This window comes from Metopolophium dirhodum, chromosome 4, assembly GCF_019925205.1.
Source record: "Metopolophium dirhodum isolate CAU chromosome 4, ASM1992520v1, whole genome shotgun sequence".
In the NCBI taxonomy this organism is placed as follows: Eukaryota; Metazoa; Arthropoda; class Insecta; order Hemiptera; family Aphididae; genus Metopolophium; species Metopolophium dirhodum.
This window is the reverse complement of record NC_083563.1, coordinates 22,020,126-22,039,993: the sequence shown is the minus strand read 5'-3', so window position 1 is coordinate 22,039,993 and position 19,868 is coordinate 22,020,126. Positions and strand designations below refer to the sequence as shown.

At 27.0% G+C, this 19,868-nt stretch overlaps 2 protein-coding genes across 3 annotated transcripts; both read right to left on the bottom strand.

Moving 5' to 3' along the window:
• Window positions 1-602: 602 nt before the first annotated feature.
• On the bottom strand, window positions 603-19,038 carry LOC132943371 (odorant receptor 85b-like). Of its 2 annotated transcripts, none has more exons than XM_061012338.1 (6): window positions 18,842-19,038; window positions 5,513-5,878; window positions 4,331-4,572; window positions 2,731-2,830; window positions 2,524-2,628; window positions 603-883 (listed from the first exon to the last, which is right to left on the bottom strand). In XM_061012338.1, exons 2-6 carry the CDS (start codon window positions 5,831-5,833, stop codon window positions 674-676), a joined length of 978 nt encoding a protein of 325 aa, XP_060868321.1. In that variant the 5' UTR covers window positions 5,834-5,878; window positions 18,842-19,038; the 3' UTR covers window positions 603-673. The 2 variants fall into 2 exon arrangements, with proteins under 2 accessions (XP_060868321.1, XP_060868322.1); XM_061012339.1 differs by having other exon boundaries at window positions 2,767-2,830.
• Window positions 13,798-17,929, bottom strand: LOC132943599 (52 kDa repressor of the inhibitor of the protein kinase-like). The gene is made up of 2 exons (XM_061012630.1): window positions 17,890-17,929; window positions 13,798-14,927 (listed from the first exon to the last, which is right to left on the bottom strand). Exons 1-2 carry the CDS (start codon window positions 17,927-17,929, stop codon window positions 13,798-13,800), a joined length of 1,170 nt encoding a protein of 389 aa, XP_060868613.1.
• Window positions 19,039-19,868: the final 830 nt, after the last annotated feature.

Sequence of the window (19,868 nt, the reverse complement as noted above, 5' to 3'; positions counted from 1 at the left end):
CACCCCACGTTTTAGAGTTCTATAGCTGCGCCTATGTCTATATGTGAAAACAGTTATAATGAAGTAACTGTTTAACCGTTTGATAAACTTATTCAACCTAGGTATATACTTCAAAATTCCATAAAATATATAGACTATGTATTGAGTATAAAGTTTACGGTTATATCATTTTGAACATTTTTTTTAGCCTTAACAAAATGTTATAACAGTTAGATAGTTAAATTACTGTTGATTGGAATACAATGTACTGATGTAATAACTATAGTACTAGTAATTTACTTATATTATAGACTTACGCCACGGAGGCACGGACTAAGATATATATCACTTAATGACGCTTAATGAACTGTATGCGCTGCAAGCAAAAGTAAGGTAATTATATAGTGGCTAAGGCCTAAAGAATGAAGGATACTTTTACAGACTTACAGTCATACTAGTTATTATATTTTAGACATCCATAACACATCCATATTTTTTCATCTATTTTATAACAACCAATTAAACTGTGCTGTCATTACCTATTAATACTAAAATACTAAAATGAGTGAATGCAAGTTAAACGCATTTATATGTGTCTAAATTATACACAGTGTATACGACTATATATATCATGGTTATGCTACCACATTATCCAACATTTATCTATATAAAATGTCAACATGTTGACCATCATTTATGTTTTCAACAATACGTTTAGAATTGTGTACGCTTGCTTAATAACTTTAGAAATCAACGATCTGGATGCTCTTTCGCTCGAAAACAAAGCTGAACTTAATGTCAGATCTCGTTGAGTGCGTTGAAACATAATCACGACGAGTTGCTTGTTTTTGTTGGGCATGTCGTACCACGTCATGTTATAAATGTGATTAGACAAACGTGTGTGCTGTAAACAAAATATATAACAATAATTAATTGTAGGTGTGCGACATTTTATTTCGTATAATGTACAGTATGTAGTTATATAATCGAATATACACAATGTTTATAATCGAATTTTAATAATGGATGAGTTTATAACTAAGCATACTGCACAGTATTCAGCTGATTTTGAAACACATATTTTTAATAATATCATTGAGAATGACTGGAGGATGTATTGAGGGTATCATAATTTTCGACCTGGTACCTACTTATAATTTTAAGATAGTCACATTTAACCTAAATCAAAAATACCAGTCTAACAAACTGAAAAGTTATAGTAATGGCTTTATAGTTTATACCTATATATACTAAGTACTAACTGTACAATTGTACAAATACCTATATTAAAATTTGATAACCATTTTTAATCCGTGAATGTAAGATAGTGGTTGATGAAACGTTTATGAAATTTAAAGAATACTCACTGTAATAGTACTTTTCTGTTCTAGAATAATGACGCACGAGAATGAACATTTATTTGAAAATTTGAATATCGTATTACAATATTCAACTGTTTTCCGTTAGATATACTGGATGTATATTGTATGTAATAATTGTATTAAAATTGAATCATTTATTTTAAATTATTATTCTTATTTTTTTTTATTTTCAGAATCAAATCAATTATTGACCATAGTTATTATTGTTTAAATATTGATGCAATTTTATAGACATTATTGGAAGTTGTTGTAACAATCTTAGGGCCGTTCTTACAATGTCCGGTTAAAGTTAACAGCTGACACTTAACCAGCTGAATTCTGTCGGTAATAAAATCTGTTATCAGTCGGTTAGCGTTAACCGGCACTTTACCGGACATTGTAAGAACGGCCCTTAAAATTAATAATGACCTCACTAGTTAATTGCTATTTTCCATAAATGATTACTCATCAGAATTAATTATTAAGAGGACGCCACACCCACATGTGTTTTCTCCGTCTTACAAATGCGTGACATGTCAAATGTACGCTTAGAAATTCAAGTTGTATGCCATTAGCTTAAAAATTAGACTGAACCGATCTATTATGAAACTTGATGGTTTTAACATTATCTGTGTTTTGTTGTAAGTTTTTTACGATAATTCAGTTTTTAGGAGAGTTATAAGCATTTATAATTTACATTTATTATACTCACTATCATTCACTTAAAAACTGAATTATCTTAAAAAAACTTACAACAAAACACAGGCAATGTTCTTACTATCAAGTTTTATAATAGATCGGTTGACTCTAATTTTTAGGCTAACGGCATTCTGAGCGTAAATTTGGTATGTTACACGTTTGTAAAACGAAGACAACACATGCGGGTGTGGCGTCCTCTTTAGGTAATTTATTAGATGTGGTATTTTTGGTATTTAAATTTGAATTTTATTAAAACTTAAATAAACAAATTAAAAATTGTATTATACCTAATTTATCAACCAAAGATTTGGGTAAGGCGTGGAATGTGGAAATAATATTATATTATTCACCGGGGATATAGTCAAACACATTCCCGGCTTAAGGGTAAAAAGAGACGAGCAAATATTCAACAAATTTGTTAAAAGATTGAAGAATGTTATTATTCCTATTTAATTTTGCTAACTAAACATTAAAAATATTTTACCAAGCTTAGGACGACTTCTCCGACGTGACAGTGAAAACACATTGGGAGTAAATTAAATAATAACGAACCAGCGATTTTCACCTTATAACCAAGGGAAGCATTTACCTAGTAAAAATATACAACAATATTATTTTATAAAATATATACAGTTATATTGTTCATCGAACAAACAATTAGATTTAAATAATAAATTATTAGGTATAATACTTTTGTTAAATTGTAAATGAGGATGGCCAGTATTACTTGCACTACGATTATTTCAATTAGGATCATCCACTTGAAGTATGACTTTAAATCATCTAAAAATCTAAAACATAGAAAGTTATAAAAGTATGTCTACAGGGTTAAGAATATTTAACCCAAAAAATTATACTTTAGATTCTGAGCAGAGAGTGAGAGAGAGTAAGAAATATATATGCGAGTATTAATTGGTTTTACAATGATATGGTCCTCGTATTTTTAGTATATTTTTATATTAAATATGATACTACTTTCATTTAATATTTATAAAGTTATAAATTATTATTTATTACTTCTATAGTTTAATAAACGCTGAACATTTGTGATCATTTATCGGTATTATATTATTATGTTATATACGTGTAGTTTGTTTTTATGGGCTCAAAAAATTATATCATATGAAATTTTTGGAACAATTTTATCCTGGAAAAATGTAAACAAATGTATAAACATACAATTACGTTACAAATTATAATAGGTTGGGCAAAATAAGTCTGTTTGAATAAAAGTTCAAAGTTATTTTCGAGTATTCACAAGCGACAACGCCTATACCATTTTAATGCTTATTAATTTTGTATCACTAGGTACGATATTAGTTTAAAAATACAGAAGTAGGTACAGATATATAAATAACAATTTAAGGATGTATTAGCAACTAGCTACTAGCATTATTTAAGAATTACACTATTTTACATTACATGGATTTTATTTAAAAATAAATAAAAACAATCAGTTTTAAAAAAATTAATACTTCTTTAGTTTTTGACAATCATTATACTAAAAACTAAAAAGGCCGAGTTATTATTATACAAATAAAGTTATTTGTCTACTATAATTTGGGAATATTTGGTGTCTTGGAGCCAAGTCTGCGCACAGGGGAGCCCATTTGGGCCGTGCCCACTCCGATGACGAGGATATACGTTATAATATAACTTAAATATAATAATATTATTATTTACGTTATATAAACGTTATCTATGGTAAATTAAAATATTTTTAACTAAGCTGCTATTTAATTATAATTAAGTTATTCTATAATACCTAGCTAATATGTTAAAATTAATTTAATTTAACTAAATTAACTTTATAAATTATTGTCAAAAATGTTAATTAATTTATTATCTCGTTGATGCCCACCTTACTTACACATATAAAAATAATATTATACATTATTAGACATGCGTCATATTATTATTTTTCACTTAGAAACTAAAAATAGAATTTTAGATTGACAAACATGAACAAATGTAATAAAATATTTAAATGTATAATGTATATATAAATTCTAATCCAAACACTTACACCATATGTCCATATACTTATTAGTTACTTCCAACATATTCCATACATTATAATAAATAATAATGTATAGTTTATACCTAAATATTTTAGCACTTGACTGTTATATAAAATAAAAACAGTGTTCGAACTGTCGAAGTAGGTGGATGGCATCCCTCCGTTTTTTTTAAATTTACACTTTCCATTCATTCACTTATTTTGAGCCACTTCGACCACTGAATAAAGAAGTATATTATATTGTATTGTCTTAATAAATTATAATACTTACTTAATAATTATTTGATGGTGACGAATACAATCAATAAAAAGTGTTTCGAACTGTTTATCCATTTTATATTTAAATGCATCGTTAATTTCATCTAATAACATTTCAAACTGGGTAATTAATTCATTCAAAAATACCATAAAACCCAAATTGAACGAAAATACCGAAATGCATAGAATAATAGTAAATATGACTTGCAGTGTATAAATGATTCCATACGTACTTAATTTATTAGTATCAAAAATCTATAGAAATGAAAAATATTCATTAATTTATATGATTGTAAAATTATATCAATAATGAATTACAAGTTATACATAGGTATACAATATAACTATACGCGTAATACATACGAAAATATTATTATATTATACGCATACAGCACACCTATATTAGTTATTAGTTAATATTATTATCAACTACTTTTATATAATAAATAATAATAGTAATCATTACTCAACACATAAAATGTTTTATTTTTGAAAAACTAATTCAAACATCATTAATATTAAAATATATGCATTAATATTGTAGTAAATATGTTATTATTAGTGAAAGATTATTTTACTATAGTGTTGATATAGCAAAGAAAAGATCGATGTACGCGATCGGATGTTTAGTAAATATTATATTGAGATATAGTTTGACATTTATGCCATAAATAATTGGACCTGAACTGTCCTTTGCAAGAATCAGGTACCTCCATCCACTGTTTTCAAAATGAATGTTTTTACATTTTCTGATTAAGAGTACCTACCCAATTTTGTCTACAGCTCGATGCAATAAACAGGCACATTCGTTCGTTGGATAAGCTAATAATCATACAAATGGAGATGTCTGGTTACAGAGTTCTGTGCAATAACGTGGTATAATTGTATGCCTTCTGATGAACTACTCCAAAATATTGAGATACCTGGTTCTTGAAACGGACCCTTAATTTATTTATTTATGATGGATTACTATGTTTTTCTGTGTTATGGGATTATTAACCTATTTATGGGAAAACGTCAAATGACGGTTCCTACCGGTATAAAATATAAATTACTGTTGTTGTAATTGTTGATAACAATAATAACATGTCCTTGTATAACGGAAGCAATTGACAAAATCATAACAATTTTGATTCTTTGAATTTATGAACAATACTACTCTTACTCATTAGTCATCTAGTATATACTAACTTACCGTAGGCCAAAACAAGATAAAATGTGCTCGGTTGTCCAATGGTAGTTTGCCCATATCGTTTATGGTCGATATTAATGGCCCAAATGCAATAGACAATGATAACATTGCTAAAGGTATTGATATACTTTTGACTGTTTTTATGTTTCTTTTATAAGCCGCATTTGGATGCAATGCTCTTTTGTTGGACCATTGGATAAATTTGGTTTGTATACAATTGTAATTGGACATAATGGCTTCTTTTTTTATTATAAATACCACACAAATTGAAGTGAAATATATACTAACTATCATGTACTGAATTAATTCCATAACAAAAGGCATTCTAGAGTTTCCTTCCAAAATAGTTAACGCTGCAGCCACAAATACCTGATAATTCATACACAAAATTTTACAATTTATATACGCCATTAAGAATTAAGATGTATCAGTGACGTACCCAGGATTTTTCAAAAGGCGGGGAGGCTAAACAAAGTAAATCAGAATTTGATATCCGTTACCTAATACTAGGTCATTACTGCTATATCCCATAAAAGTAATAACCTCTACAAATAATTGATAATACGTACAATTTTTCTTCAAAACTGTTTTTAGAAATAATAATATGATGGTTTGTACTTAGCCTTTTATAGTAATTTATGGTATAAGATTTATACTATAATACAGCCAATGAAAGGGGGCTGAAGCCCTTTTAGTTTGTAAATTTCATCATATTGCTGCTCCTAAGTTGGGGTACAATGCCATTTAAATAGGGAAGGGGGAATAGTGAATTACTATTTAATTTCTGTTCAATAACATTTTGTAATACTCAAAAAAACTTTTTAAATAACTCTATATTTTAATATACTAGTAAACTATGGGTGTACTATTTAAATTTTAATTAACACAATATAGGTAATATAATATAATAATTTTAGATTCTGAGCGAAGCAATGAATGTATTGATTTTACAATGATGTGTGTTTTTTATTTTTTTATGTGTCTGTCATCACCTTTTAGGACAGTAAAAAACAAAAGAAAAATTAAGAAAACCGTAATTGCGGGTGGGCAAGGGGGGCACTTGTCTCCCCCCAGAAATGTTTGTGGGAGCAAAAGTATCATTTTGCCCCTCCAAATAATCCACATTTAAAAAGTAATTTTAACAAGACTGTTAACATAATATTATAATATTAAAATATTTTTTTCCTCAAATTACTTTATAAAAGTTTATATTTATTTTAGGTTTCTCTTGTTAAATAATATTATGTTGACGTAGGTATGCAATCGTCAGTGTTACTGTGATTTGTGAACACGTTATTATCTTGAAATCGCGATTATGACTACAGGAACGGCCGAACGGGTGGTTGTTCCCCCCCCCCCTAGATTTTTATCCAGTTACGCCACTGCTTACAATATTATAATGATATGTATTTTTTATTTTGTGACTACATGAAGATAATTTTTTCAAGTAGAAATAATGCTTCTGGATTTAGGGTGGTAAGTGATGAAAAAAAAATTATAAATATGAATTCTTAATTGAATACTCTGCAACTATATAAATACAAACATTTTTAACCAAATATTTAATTAAGCATTTTCTATACAAATGATATGCATTTTTAAAAATGTCGGTCTTTAGTGCTATTGACAATCATTTGACATTTTCGAATTTGTTATTAATTTTTTGATTTATGTGCCTATAGAAAAATTATTGTTTGTTAGCGAACAATGAACTGAAAACTTAATGCCGGCCTTAATAAATTGTTCTTACTGCAGTAACATGTTATTAAAATAATGTGAATACACTTATACACAGTCGCAATTTTTTTAAAGAGGACGCGTCGCACCTGCATGCGTTGTTTCCGTCTTACACACGTACGGCATAACAAATTTTCGTTCGCTAGTTGCAATAGGGTATGTGGTCAGTTTTGATATTAGAGTAAATTGACCTATTATCAAACTTTTAAGTAACAACATTATCTATGTTCTCTCATTGGATTTTTACGATATTTTAATTTTTAAATGAGTTATGAAATATGAATAGGTAAAACATTAATATTTGAAAATGCTCATAATTCACTTAAAAATTAAAATACCGTAAAAAACCGATGAGAGAACCCAGATAATGTTGTTACCTAAAAGTTTGATAATAGATCAATTGACTATAATATCAAAACTAACAGCACACTATTGAAACTCACGAATAAAAATGTGCGATGTCCTCATAAGAATCTTAAATTAAAATGTCGACAAAATTCGTTAAAATTACGAAAATAGTTAAATTCTTTTATTGTTAAAAATTTATTAAATTTTAATAATCAATGTTTGAAAATTTAAAATAATATTTTATCTTGTTCTGACTATACAATATTCATAATAAATATTAATTATTAGACATAGTTTGCATGTATTCTTGTTCCACTATTATATTATACAGATAGTTATTGATTTCCATATCTATAATATAGTTATGTTTAATTTAAATAAGAAAATTATTTTATAAAATCGTTATATTTTAACAATAATTGGCACCCCCTTATAAGAAACTGAGATGGCGCTTCTAGGCTGTCAGCTAATAATATTACCTTCAATAAATATTTTGTAATTTATGTGATTTTTTTAAAAAAAATGAGTTCAACCATTTCAACCTAACCATATTATACTTATATAAAAATAAATTACTAAAAACAATATATATATTATATAAAATATAATATATAAATTATTTATTTATTGATTTATAATTACATAATAGGCATATTGTTATAATAATATCACTTGAAAATATGGCTGAAAGACCGTCCTCACATTGGTTTTTGGCATACAATTATTTATCGTTGAATCAAAATTTAAAACTTTCCTAATACAAACACTTATAGGTACTCAATGACAAGTTTCAATCGACAACTAATGTAACATCCCCAAATTGTTAAATAGATAGTTTGCTAGAAATAGTAATAGTAGGTAGTATAATATGATGTCTAATCCAATATATTATTTTCAGGAGATAGAAAAGGATTTAAAAGGAAAACTGGGAACATTTTATTACGTTAAAGTTGATTTGTGTTCGGAAGAAAACATTTTGGAATCTTTTAATTGGGTAAAGAGAACATTGAAATCGGTTGACGTACTAGTTAACAATGCAGGTGTTTAGAAGCAAAGTGATTTACTGGGTAAACTAAATTAATGTATTAATATTCAAAGTATGATTAATAGTATGTATAAGTGTATAACGTATGTGGTGTGTGTAGACGTTAGTAAAATGTAATAAAATATATAAAATATTAAGAAGGATACACTGTATATCAATATTACTATTAATTCAAATGTAAAAGTGTAAAATGAATCATTTGATGTGGTCTACCTATAGGAAGAAATATTTAAGCCATGACATAAATAATACAATTACAACGAATCAGGCCCGTTGGGGGGGGAGGTATATAGAATATAGATAGGTTCATCAATAATTAGCAAATATTATATATTTATGTTTCTTATTAATTTTGCAAGTACATTAAAAGTGTTTTAGTTTATATCCACATTTTTTGGCAATGGGGGGGGGGGGGGGGGGTAATTAATACTATATTAATATACCTACTCTAAATAGCTACGTTCCTATTCGCAGTTTCAGATTTTTTTCCATGGTAATATGTAATTATAGAATAAATAAACAGTGCTCTCTTGGAAGGTGGTCAAAGGAGAAAAAGTGGCATTAATCCACTATTCCCTCCCCCCACCAACTATAAGTTTTTATGATTATTTTGTCTGTAACTGAACTATATTCCTGTATACATTTATATTAATTAAATTGTATATTATTTATTAATTTGCATACATAGTAATTATACTCATAATAAGTTAAAATTTACGTTGTATTATTTTTATAAATTTATATTATATTTTGTCATCTAAATGTATGATTAAAATTGTTTATCCGTAAGAGTTGCGTGTGCTGTCTCCGTCTAACTCATACCAAAGGACATAGCCCATTTTAAGTTTTGAATAATCCATTTTACTCTATTATATTTAATATTTGAGTAATTAGAATATTTTATCATATTCACATATAAAGATGTACCTAAATATCAATTAGGCCATCATGTAGGCTTTTAGATTCTGAGCGAAGCGATGAATGTATTGATTTTACAATAATGTGTGTTTTTTTTTTTTTTTTTTTTATTTATTTTTTATTTTTTATTTTTTATTTTTGTTTCTGTCATCATCTTTTAGGACAGTAAAAGTGCTTGGATTTTCTTAAACAGTAACTTATCTGATAGGAAAGTGAATCTAGTTGGTACTTAGGGGTCAAAAGTAAAAATTTCCCAGTAGTTTTCAAAAGCGACGTGAAAAACAAAAGAAAAATTAAGGAAAAACGGGAATTTTTACGCAAAATTTGTTTTCGAGAAAATCGATTTTGGTTTTTGGTGCAACTCTAAAACAAATGACCGTAGATGAATGAAATTTTGACTGAATGTTTATATTAGAATTTTCTTTATACGATATAATTTTGAAATAACTTTGAGCTGTTTACGGACATTTTCAGTTTAAATTTTTTATAGTTTTTTTTTTCTATAAATATCAATAAAATTTTATCTGTTGGGTAAAAAGGCGTGAAAATTTAATGCAAGGCCCTGATATATTGTTACAATAGCAGTTGAAAAATATTGAAAATATATATGCACATTTTTTTTTTTATAAGCATTTAAAGTTTAAATTTTGACAAAATGTATCAAATTTAAAATGTAATAATTATTTTGTAGTTAGAAATTTATAAAATGTTCAACTTTTGTACCTAGCTAAGGATTAAAAATGTAAATAGGTTATATATAAATTACTTTATTCACAATAATATCATAAAATATACTTGCTAATATCATATAGGCTGACTGACCGTTTTCGCTCAGAATCGTTTTTCTTATACAATAATATTATATCATTGAATTCAAATTTAACACCATCCATTACAGTGACCCACTTGTAACATACTGTACAGCAGAGCGACATCCACTTACCCACATTTTTTTTTTATTGGATAAAAATAGAGTATTTACAATCTGTATTATATTATATACAATACACTAAGTAAATTTGATAACTAATATAAGGTACATCGTACATAACATGAAATGGCGTGATGAGGGAGGCCCACCCCTCTAACTTGGGGTAATATAATAATTATAAAAATATTATGACTATGCATTTTTGATTTTTTTATTTGGTATATGAAAACCTTATGAGGAACCTTGTGTTAGGTTTTCAAGCTTTTTTTCCAAAAATAAAAATTATATCATACACGAATCGAAAAATACTTAAAAAATCAAACATCTTAAATATCTATAAATATCATAAAAAGGGTCAAAATATTTTTTAAATTATTTTATGTCAATTAAAACTAAATGCTAATACGAATGTTTGGTAAATATGTCAAGTCTCTACAGTTTTTACAGGTAATTTTAACTCCCCAAAATACCAATTATATCCAATTTTCTATTAAAAACTCTAAAGATTGAAGATCGCATCAGTTATACAGTTCTAGAAGGTGATGACAACCACATCAGTTCAAAAAAAAAGTCATTATAATATTCATACATCATCGCTCCGCTCAGAATCTCATATTGTGTAAGCGTTTTATAATATCAAATATATATTGGTAAAAATTAAAATGGTATAGTACAATAATATTATTACTCACTAATATCAGCCAATCAAAAATATAAAATTGCATTACAAATCTTGAAATACAACGATATTGACTTGTGTCCAAAAAAAAAGCCAAGGTCATAAGGATTTGATAAAATTTTCGTTGGTAATATTTTTTTTCAATTGATGTCATTTTATTTATTTTGACAACTGCTTGATAAGAACATTCGGAGAAAAATGTTTATTTTAAAGAACCTAGTTAAATGACTAATATTATTTAAGGCATTAAGATAATAAGAGGGTTGCATAAAGAATTGATCTATTCAGGTAATTTATTATTTAAAATAGGTAGGTATTATAATTCTGGCTGTCAAACTATGTTTTATGTGAGAATATATTTTGTAGACACATTCTCATAAAATATTTAGGTGGATTTATTTAAGTGTTAACAAAAATCCTAATAACACAAATCAGGTTATACGTTTCTGTTTCTATATACCTACCTACTTAAACTATATAGGTGGGTATGGATAAATAGTTAGAATACCTTATGTTAACATTAATTTGCTACTTATTCATATTATTATAATAATATGTGTCCACCTATGTGTATATGTTGTTAAAGTTATCTACCAATATTATTGTTGTTTTTATAAAAAAAACTTATAAGTATATAGGTACCTAACAACCTAACATTTCAATTGATATGGTCTGTAGAACGTAACACTATTCGATCTTAATTTACCTACCTTTTATTTTCTATTAATAAATATTATATAGTTATGTCGTAAAGTTTTAAAATATGTTGTAAGGGAATATGGAGTGTATGTCGTGTCAAGATTTTTTGACACCAGCATGTGTTGTCTCCATTTAACAAACGACTAACCTTATAGTATGTAAAATATCACAATTAAAAAAATAGTAGTTTTAAAAAAAACTTTTATAATAGTTTGACAATTTGTTATGATTGTATGCTAAATTAGTACTATGTTATGGCTGTATGTATTTGGTGCTAGACAAACGTGCAGTGCGTATTCGCTGTGACGCTTTTAAGTTACCTAGCTTATATAGGTACCTACCTACCTATTATAGTTATATTAAATTAGTAGGTATGAAATTTACATGAATTTTATTATTGAAAATTATTTTTAACAATAAAACTTGTGTTCGGTTTTTAACCTAACTCATGATAGTTACCTACAGAGACCACCAGGGGAGAGATGTTGGACCTGGAGTACAGTAGTAGCCCGTTGAAATGTATTTATAATTTTTGAATTTTTGATGGGAATACTTATTGTATAGTAATTTTTTAATTGTTAAGCTGTGGGTTAACAATTTATTACCTAGAAATCGTGAAGGGGACACCAATCAATATCGCTTTTAAATTTTAATGTGTTGTATTTATTTAGAAGTTTTGTAAAAGGGCCAAAAAAAAAAACATTTAGTACAGAGGCTTAACATTTGATGTGGTAGTCTGGTTGCCTATAAATATATGTGTTTATATAATATGTTTATATGTATGTGTTTTATCAAATTGAAATGTTTGTGTATTCTGCAATTTGAAAAAACACAGTGGGTGAAAGTATGGTACCTAGTTAAGAATAAAAAAAAGAGGGAAAGTAGATAACTGATTTGCTCATTGACTATTGAGTATGCACTGTAATGGATGTGTTAAAACTTCAAATTTGAATTCAAAGATAAATTATTTATACGATGAAAAACAATTTTAAGGGAAGACGGTCCAATGTTTTGGTAACCAAGGATACTAAACAATTATTTTAATAATATTATATTACAGTTTTAAAAAATGTTAATAAACTTTTTTTAACGTAAATATGTTTTTGTGCTGGGTACAAACATTTTTATTTTCTAACCGATTTCGCGTAAAGAACTTTATATCACCATAGAAACGAATACAATTTAAAAATTACCTAATTTTCAGAAGGTATATATTATTTTAATTTATGGTTACTTATATTAATACATATTTATAATTCATTAATTTTCATAGATGTTGAATTGTTGATGATTAAATAATTTTTTCTACTAGAAAGTGTCTTTAGACAAAAAAAAAAATAAAATAAAATAATTCATACAACGTGTCATTATTAAATACATCGCTCAGAATTTAAAACATTTAAAATTAATTGAAAACTAGATCTAATTCGTCAATTTATTTATATTATACCTACATACAATTGAGATATTGAATTTTAAAAAAAATTATCTGTAATTTTTAAATACCATTATATGTTGTAGTAATATATTATTATCATATAATATTATACCATATGACTATTATGATACCAAGCAGCTGTACCTATATTATAGTATTAGTTATATTTAACTACTTATGTGAATACTTAATATTTAATAGACTTCCGCACATTTTTATCATAATCACTTGAATAGTAATCGTCATGCATAGGTCTATTACTATTCAAACAATCTATGATAATCAGTGGCGACGTGGCGTATCCAGAATTTTTTTTTTTTTTGGGGGGGGGGGGGGGGTTAATAAAAGTGTAACATATAACATTTTATTGAATTGTGTGTATTCATTACAATAAATCATCATACATTAAATATTTTATAAGTGTATAACTATTTTATAACGCTGACTATAAAAAGTTGAAATATGTAAATATTTTTTTTTTCAAACTATAAATTTATATTCTATTTTCGTTTTGGTTTTTTGTAAGTTCATCTAAAACATCATTAATATCCACGTTAATATCACGATGAATATTAAGTAAGGCTAAACCATTTAAACGTATTTGTCCAGAAAAATTTCTCAAATAAGTTTTCAAACGACGGAGTGTTGAAAACGATCGTTCTCCTGTGGCAGTAGATACTGGAAGTGTAATAAATATTTTAAGAAGCTTAGATATTATTGGATAAACATCTGGACAGGTTTGGAAGTATACTTCAATAGTATTTTTGTTCTTGAGTTCAGCAGATGTTAAAGTTGAATATTTAGTGTACCACAAATCTAATTCTCCGTTTAATAAATTATCATTTAGATTTGAATCGGTACATTCATCAACTATATCTTGATATGTTTCTATTAATTGTTTGAATTTACCTTTAATCTCTTCAGATATTTTCATTTCTATCTTGGGTAAAATACAATCAAAATTATTCAAGACAATCCTGTGTGATATAAATCTATCGCTCAATTGGTCCAGAAAATTATTTATAAAAGGTATGAATACTGAGACTCTCAAAAAATATTCTGGATTATCTGATTTACATTGACATGGCAAACTAACAGTAATATCAAATTTTTCACACAATGTTATCACAGATAAAAATAATTGTTGAAACTCTACATCACAATTTTCTCTAATTTCCTGAATAGTATTTTGAACATTAGATGCAGCTTCTAGTGCAGTTTTTAGATCAAGATTTACTGTTTGAAGATATCGGCTGAGAGGAAAACTTATGGAAAGTATTTTCACTAAAATAGCTAAAGCTGTTTGAAATTTTAACTGTCTTATCGCAGTAAGTAGATGACTTGCAGAACTAGAAGTGTCAGAATCTGGCCAAAGTGTTATTTTATCTAGTGCATGTAAAATGGCTGGTTGAAGTTCTTCAAATAATATAACTGCATCATGGCGATCGAACCATCGAGTTGCACATAAATTTTTTAGTTTAAAACGATTAGTCTGTGGAAATATTTCTACTATTGATAATTGCAAAATACTTTGCCTTTTTGGATAACCGAAAAAAGTACTTACACTTTGTATAGTACCCATACAATTTCTTACTTCTGGGACTTTACAGCTAAAAGTTATTGCTAAATTTAAACAATGGGCAATGCAATGTAAATAAAAGTATCATAATGTCATGTAATTCTAATGTTTTGCTAATTATTAGTCAGTTTTATACGTGCGTCGTACACTATACGAAAAGTTATCTTGAAAGTTACAAGAATCTAAAAAATATAATATTTTGACGTGTAATGGTGACCGCTGGGTGCCGCGTGCTGTGTCGGTCGATCATTAAATTAATTAACTCATGAGTAATGAATAGGTATTATGATTTATGAATATAATTCGTGGCATCGATGTCTTCATACGGGTGACTAATGAGTAATGTTACCCTTTAATATTTATGAGTAACTTATTATACAATATATTAGTTAAAATTAATTAAAATTAATTGAAAACTAGATCTAATTCGTGAATTTATTTATATTATACCTACATACAATTGAAATATTGAATTTTAAAAAATATTATCTGTAATTTTTAAATACCATTATAATATTATATGTTGTAGTAATATGTATTAATGTACCACAATATTATGTATTAACTCAGTAATACCATTCTACACGCCGTAGTTCGTAACTATCCGTCTTCTGACATGTTTATTATTATCATATAATATTATACCATATGACTATTATGATACCAAGCAGCTGTACCTATATTATAGTATTAGTTATATTTAACTACCTATGTGAATACTTAATATGTATTAATATTTAATAGACTTCCACACATTTTTATCATAATCACTTGAATAGTAATCGTCATGCATATATTACTATTCAAACAATCTATGATAATCATTATTGTACTTATAAAAACTAATTAAGAACTCATGAGTAATGAATAGGTATTATGATTTATGAATATAATTCGTGGCATCGATGTCTTCATACGGGTGACTAATGAGTAATGTTACCCTTTAATATTTATGAGTAACTTATTATACAATATATTAGTTTTTATCTTTAAAAGTTTAAACATAAATTCAAAGTTCTTTGTAAATATATCTTATTTTTTTCTGATAATATTTTTTATGTTCTGCGAACTTATAATAATTATTATAAGCCGAATATCCGTAATGAACAAAATATTTTTTTGGATAGTAGGAATATTTAAAATTAACATAATTCATCATAAAGGGAAAATAAATGGGAAAATAAAGAAAAATATGAGTTGATTTTAAGTTAATGGAGAGGCAAATGAGTTAAGTTAAAGTTAAGATAATTAAAACACGAAGTTAATAAATTATAATTAACATAACTTCTAACTTATTAACTCCTTAATAATGCCCAGCTATAGCTAAACGTAACTTTTTTCCTGATCAAAAAGTCTTAGATATTGACAAGTGATGTCGTGGTGACTGTCTAGCATGCTCATGAAATATTTGAGTAGGTATTATGATTTGTAAATAAAGAAATATTTTAATTACTTAAGTAAAAGTACGTAACGAAAAATAGAAAATTTAGATTTCAATTGTTTTTTTTATATTTTACATACGATATTTTAAGTAATTTTCGTGGTACCTATGTTAGATGGATTTGTTATTTTTACCATTACACAAAATTAACGGAACTATGAACTCTATTTTTAAAAGAGTTGTTTCACCAGCAGCTAAATAGCTAATAAATTACTATTTACTAGAGCACTTTGATTGTACACACGCGTGACGCGTCATAGGAACAGTAGAGTATAGAGTAGATCGACCCTATATTCGAGGTTTGAAATGAAACACGTAATTTTTATGAAACCATTAATATGTCTCAATGCCTCATACCTAAGAACAAATGTTTAATAAAATTTAACTAGCTCTTTTAAACACATAAAACTTTTAAATTTGCAAAAACCATTTAGGAACCCGGAGATGGTTAAGTTCTCTTCTAGCAAAACCATCAACAATCATTCCTTTTCCAACTAGTTATCTAGAATATAATATTTCCTCTCGGTTTTCAGAAGAAGTGCCCGTTACTACAGCAACTTTTTCTTCCCAATTTTTCATTTTTGGTTAAATAAGTATAATATTATTAATAAAAACTTTACAGTAGTACAGTACATAGTGTCATCTATCTTTCGTTCTGTATTATCACGGAGTTCCATTAAATTTAACTATTTTTGATTACTTTACAAAATGTTTGATAATAAATAATAATATTTTGGACCGCTACATATAGCATCTACATTAATACGTGTGCCGAAGAAGTCTCGTTCCAACGCCATCTCCGTACATACTGTGCATTGCTTCCAGCTATAAGTCGTAACGCGTTGGTAAAGTAATGTATATTAAAATTAAAAAATATAATATATTTACATACACTTGTAATTATTCGGCGTGTTATTAATTGGCCAACTTTGATTTTATAGTGTATGTCATAGGCTATGGGGTATACAAATTATAAAATATTATTACTGTTAATAACATTTAGTTTTTAAGTAGATACTCATTATATTTATAACTAAATCATAATAATAAATAAAATGAATTGTATAAAATACAATAAAGTTAAATGATACATTTTATCATTAATCAATACCATTGATTATCAATAGTACTAGGTATTTATGATTAATGTTAATACTTTCCTACTAAATCATCACATTCATATTTTAGGCTGTCTGTAATGAATTAGTGAAATTATTCGGGGAAATTAAAACCATTTTTATGGTTTATTTGTTTTATATTTTTAATAAATAACATTTTTTCTAAAAACATATTTTATTATTTATTTATAAACGTCCAACAGCTCAAAGTAACATACCTACTAAAGAAATCGTATACTATTACATAGCTACATTATATACCTACTACCTACATCAATACAAATATTAAAAAGAGAAAAACAAATTACAAAATAAACATTAAAATAAAGAATAATACCTATCTAATAGATTTCTATAATATTACAATAATAATATATTGAAACGGTTTTTTATTTTGACAAACAACAATCTGCATTACTGAGTATTACAATATGAAGTTAGATATACTAGCAAACGAGGCAATCACCTCGTCCTCATCCTCAACCATTACCACCCTCCCATACCAAGACATCAAAAGATGTATAAATATACATACTTCCAAAATGTGGCAAACATCCTGGGATGAAATACCAATCACCAATAAACTTAAATCGATTAAAAAGAAAACCACTAAATGGCACACTCAGCCTAATGCTTCCAGACGATCCGAAATCATTAATACCAGAACAAGAATCGGCCATACCAATCTCACCCACATTCACATCATAAAACATGAAGAACAACCTCTCTGTAGTCAATGTAACGAACCGCTCTCAATAAAACATATAGTCTTAGACTGCCCGCTATACGTCAACGCAAGAAACATCCTCAACAAACCATCAACGATGGAGGAAGCTCTAGGAGAACACAACACGCACTTGATACATACCTTCTTCAAATCCATCGGCATTGACACAAAAATTTAATACAAAGATAGAACTACACTGCTAATAATATAATGTAAATACATAATACCTCTGTAAAATCCATATAATATACTATAATTGTAACGCAAAATTTATTTAGAATTTAGAATTTTGTAATTTAGTTATTAATTTATTTATTTGTATATTCACTAATTAACGATAATGTAACCACAACCACAGGCTAATGACCTAGCTGTTGAAGCCTTTAATACTAATAAAAAAAAAAAAAAAAAAATATGAAGTTGTGACGAGTGTTGATGGGTAGTGACACAGGCCTTGGGCATAGGTTAAGATGGTATGATAACATTAATCACTATTGAAAGGTATTTAAGATTCATAAGAATTATGTGAAGGTAATAATGGACTTTTTTAAAATAGATAAGTTATCAACCAGGCACAAGTATAAAACTTGTATGCAATATAATACATGTTATAAGATATGCATATTGCATACATAATATTGTATATATATTTTTAAAAAGTGATATACTTACCTATTGGTTATTACGCATATAAATCGTTTATATTGTTTAATATTGAGGTACAGATCACGGATGTGTGTTAATCATAATTGATATCTATACAAAATTCTTAATAAAAGATAATGTATTATCGCCTGTTGGTCTTATGATAATTTCGGCGACCTGTAAAAATTAAAACTTATAAACACGAAAAAAGTACATGGGTACCTAGTACCTACTAAATTATGTACTAAATTGTGGGACCAAACAAAACAATCCAACATCATCGGTTTGTGTGTGTAGGGTGAGGGGGTCTTAAGGCAAAATTATTTGGAAAATGGTCATATGATTCAAACCAATTATTTATTAAATAGGTACTAGTACAGAAAATTAAATGAAATAATGGTGGGGGTAATGGCATGTTTTTAAAAAAAGATGTGTTACCGAAAAGGTGGATATAACTTATAACTCATAATTATCTCTCTTATTTTAGTTGTTTAGTTTTAAAATAATTTGGATATAAAAGTTACGTGTATTACATCAGCAATTAACTATGTTGATAATAATAATAGCCTATTATTACCAATGTTATTAATATTACCTACCTGCAATATGTATTATAATTTATAATATATGATTTAAGATTATTCTGAGACAAAAATAATGTAGAAATTACATTCACTTTTATATACCAAGCGCCACATTATATAAATTAATAATTATAGACAATAACAAGCTCTAAAAAATTTAAATTTCAAAACCCAGATGTAACTTATTTATGTTCTTTTAAAAAAAAACTAGTTGTTAAAGAAAGTATCATGTAGGTATCTAAAAGAATTATAAACTTAAATAATATCAACCGTCGGGTAGCAACAAATAATAATAAACTTAATATTCAACTAGCTGATTTTGCAGGGCGTGGCGTTGTTCGTTACAAATGAAATGCTCCTAGATTTATCCCTCCTTAAATTCTATTTAATGTAAATTGCACAGATTTTTAACACAGTTATTTGTGTTGTTTTGATCAATGGCAACCATATTATATATTTACAACAAATAT

Excerpts from the sequence above, each read along its gene's own strand:
- LOC132943371 (XM_061012338.1), bottom strand. The coding sequence starts at position 5,833 with ATGCCTTTTGTTATGGAATTAATTCAGTACATGATAGTTAGTATATAT. Across the intron at positions 2,831-4,330 it reads CACCATCAAATAATTATTAA|ATTTTTAGATGATTTAAAGT; the intron begins GTAAGTATTATA and ends TCTATGTTTTAG. Across the intron at positions 2,629-2,730 it reads TCATTTACAATTTAACAAAA|GTAAATGCTTCCCTTGGTTA; the intron begins GTATTATACCTA and ends TATTTTTACTAG.
- LOC132943599 (XM_061012630.1), bottom strand. The coding sequence starts at position 17,929 with ATGGTTGAGGATGAGGACGAGGTGATTGCCTCGTTTGCTA. Across the intron at positions 14,928-17,889 it reads GGTGATTGCCTCGTTTGCTA|CAATAACTTTTAGCTGTAAA; the intron begins GTATATCTAACT and ends GTTTAAATTTAG.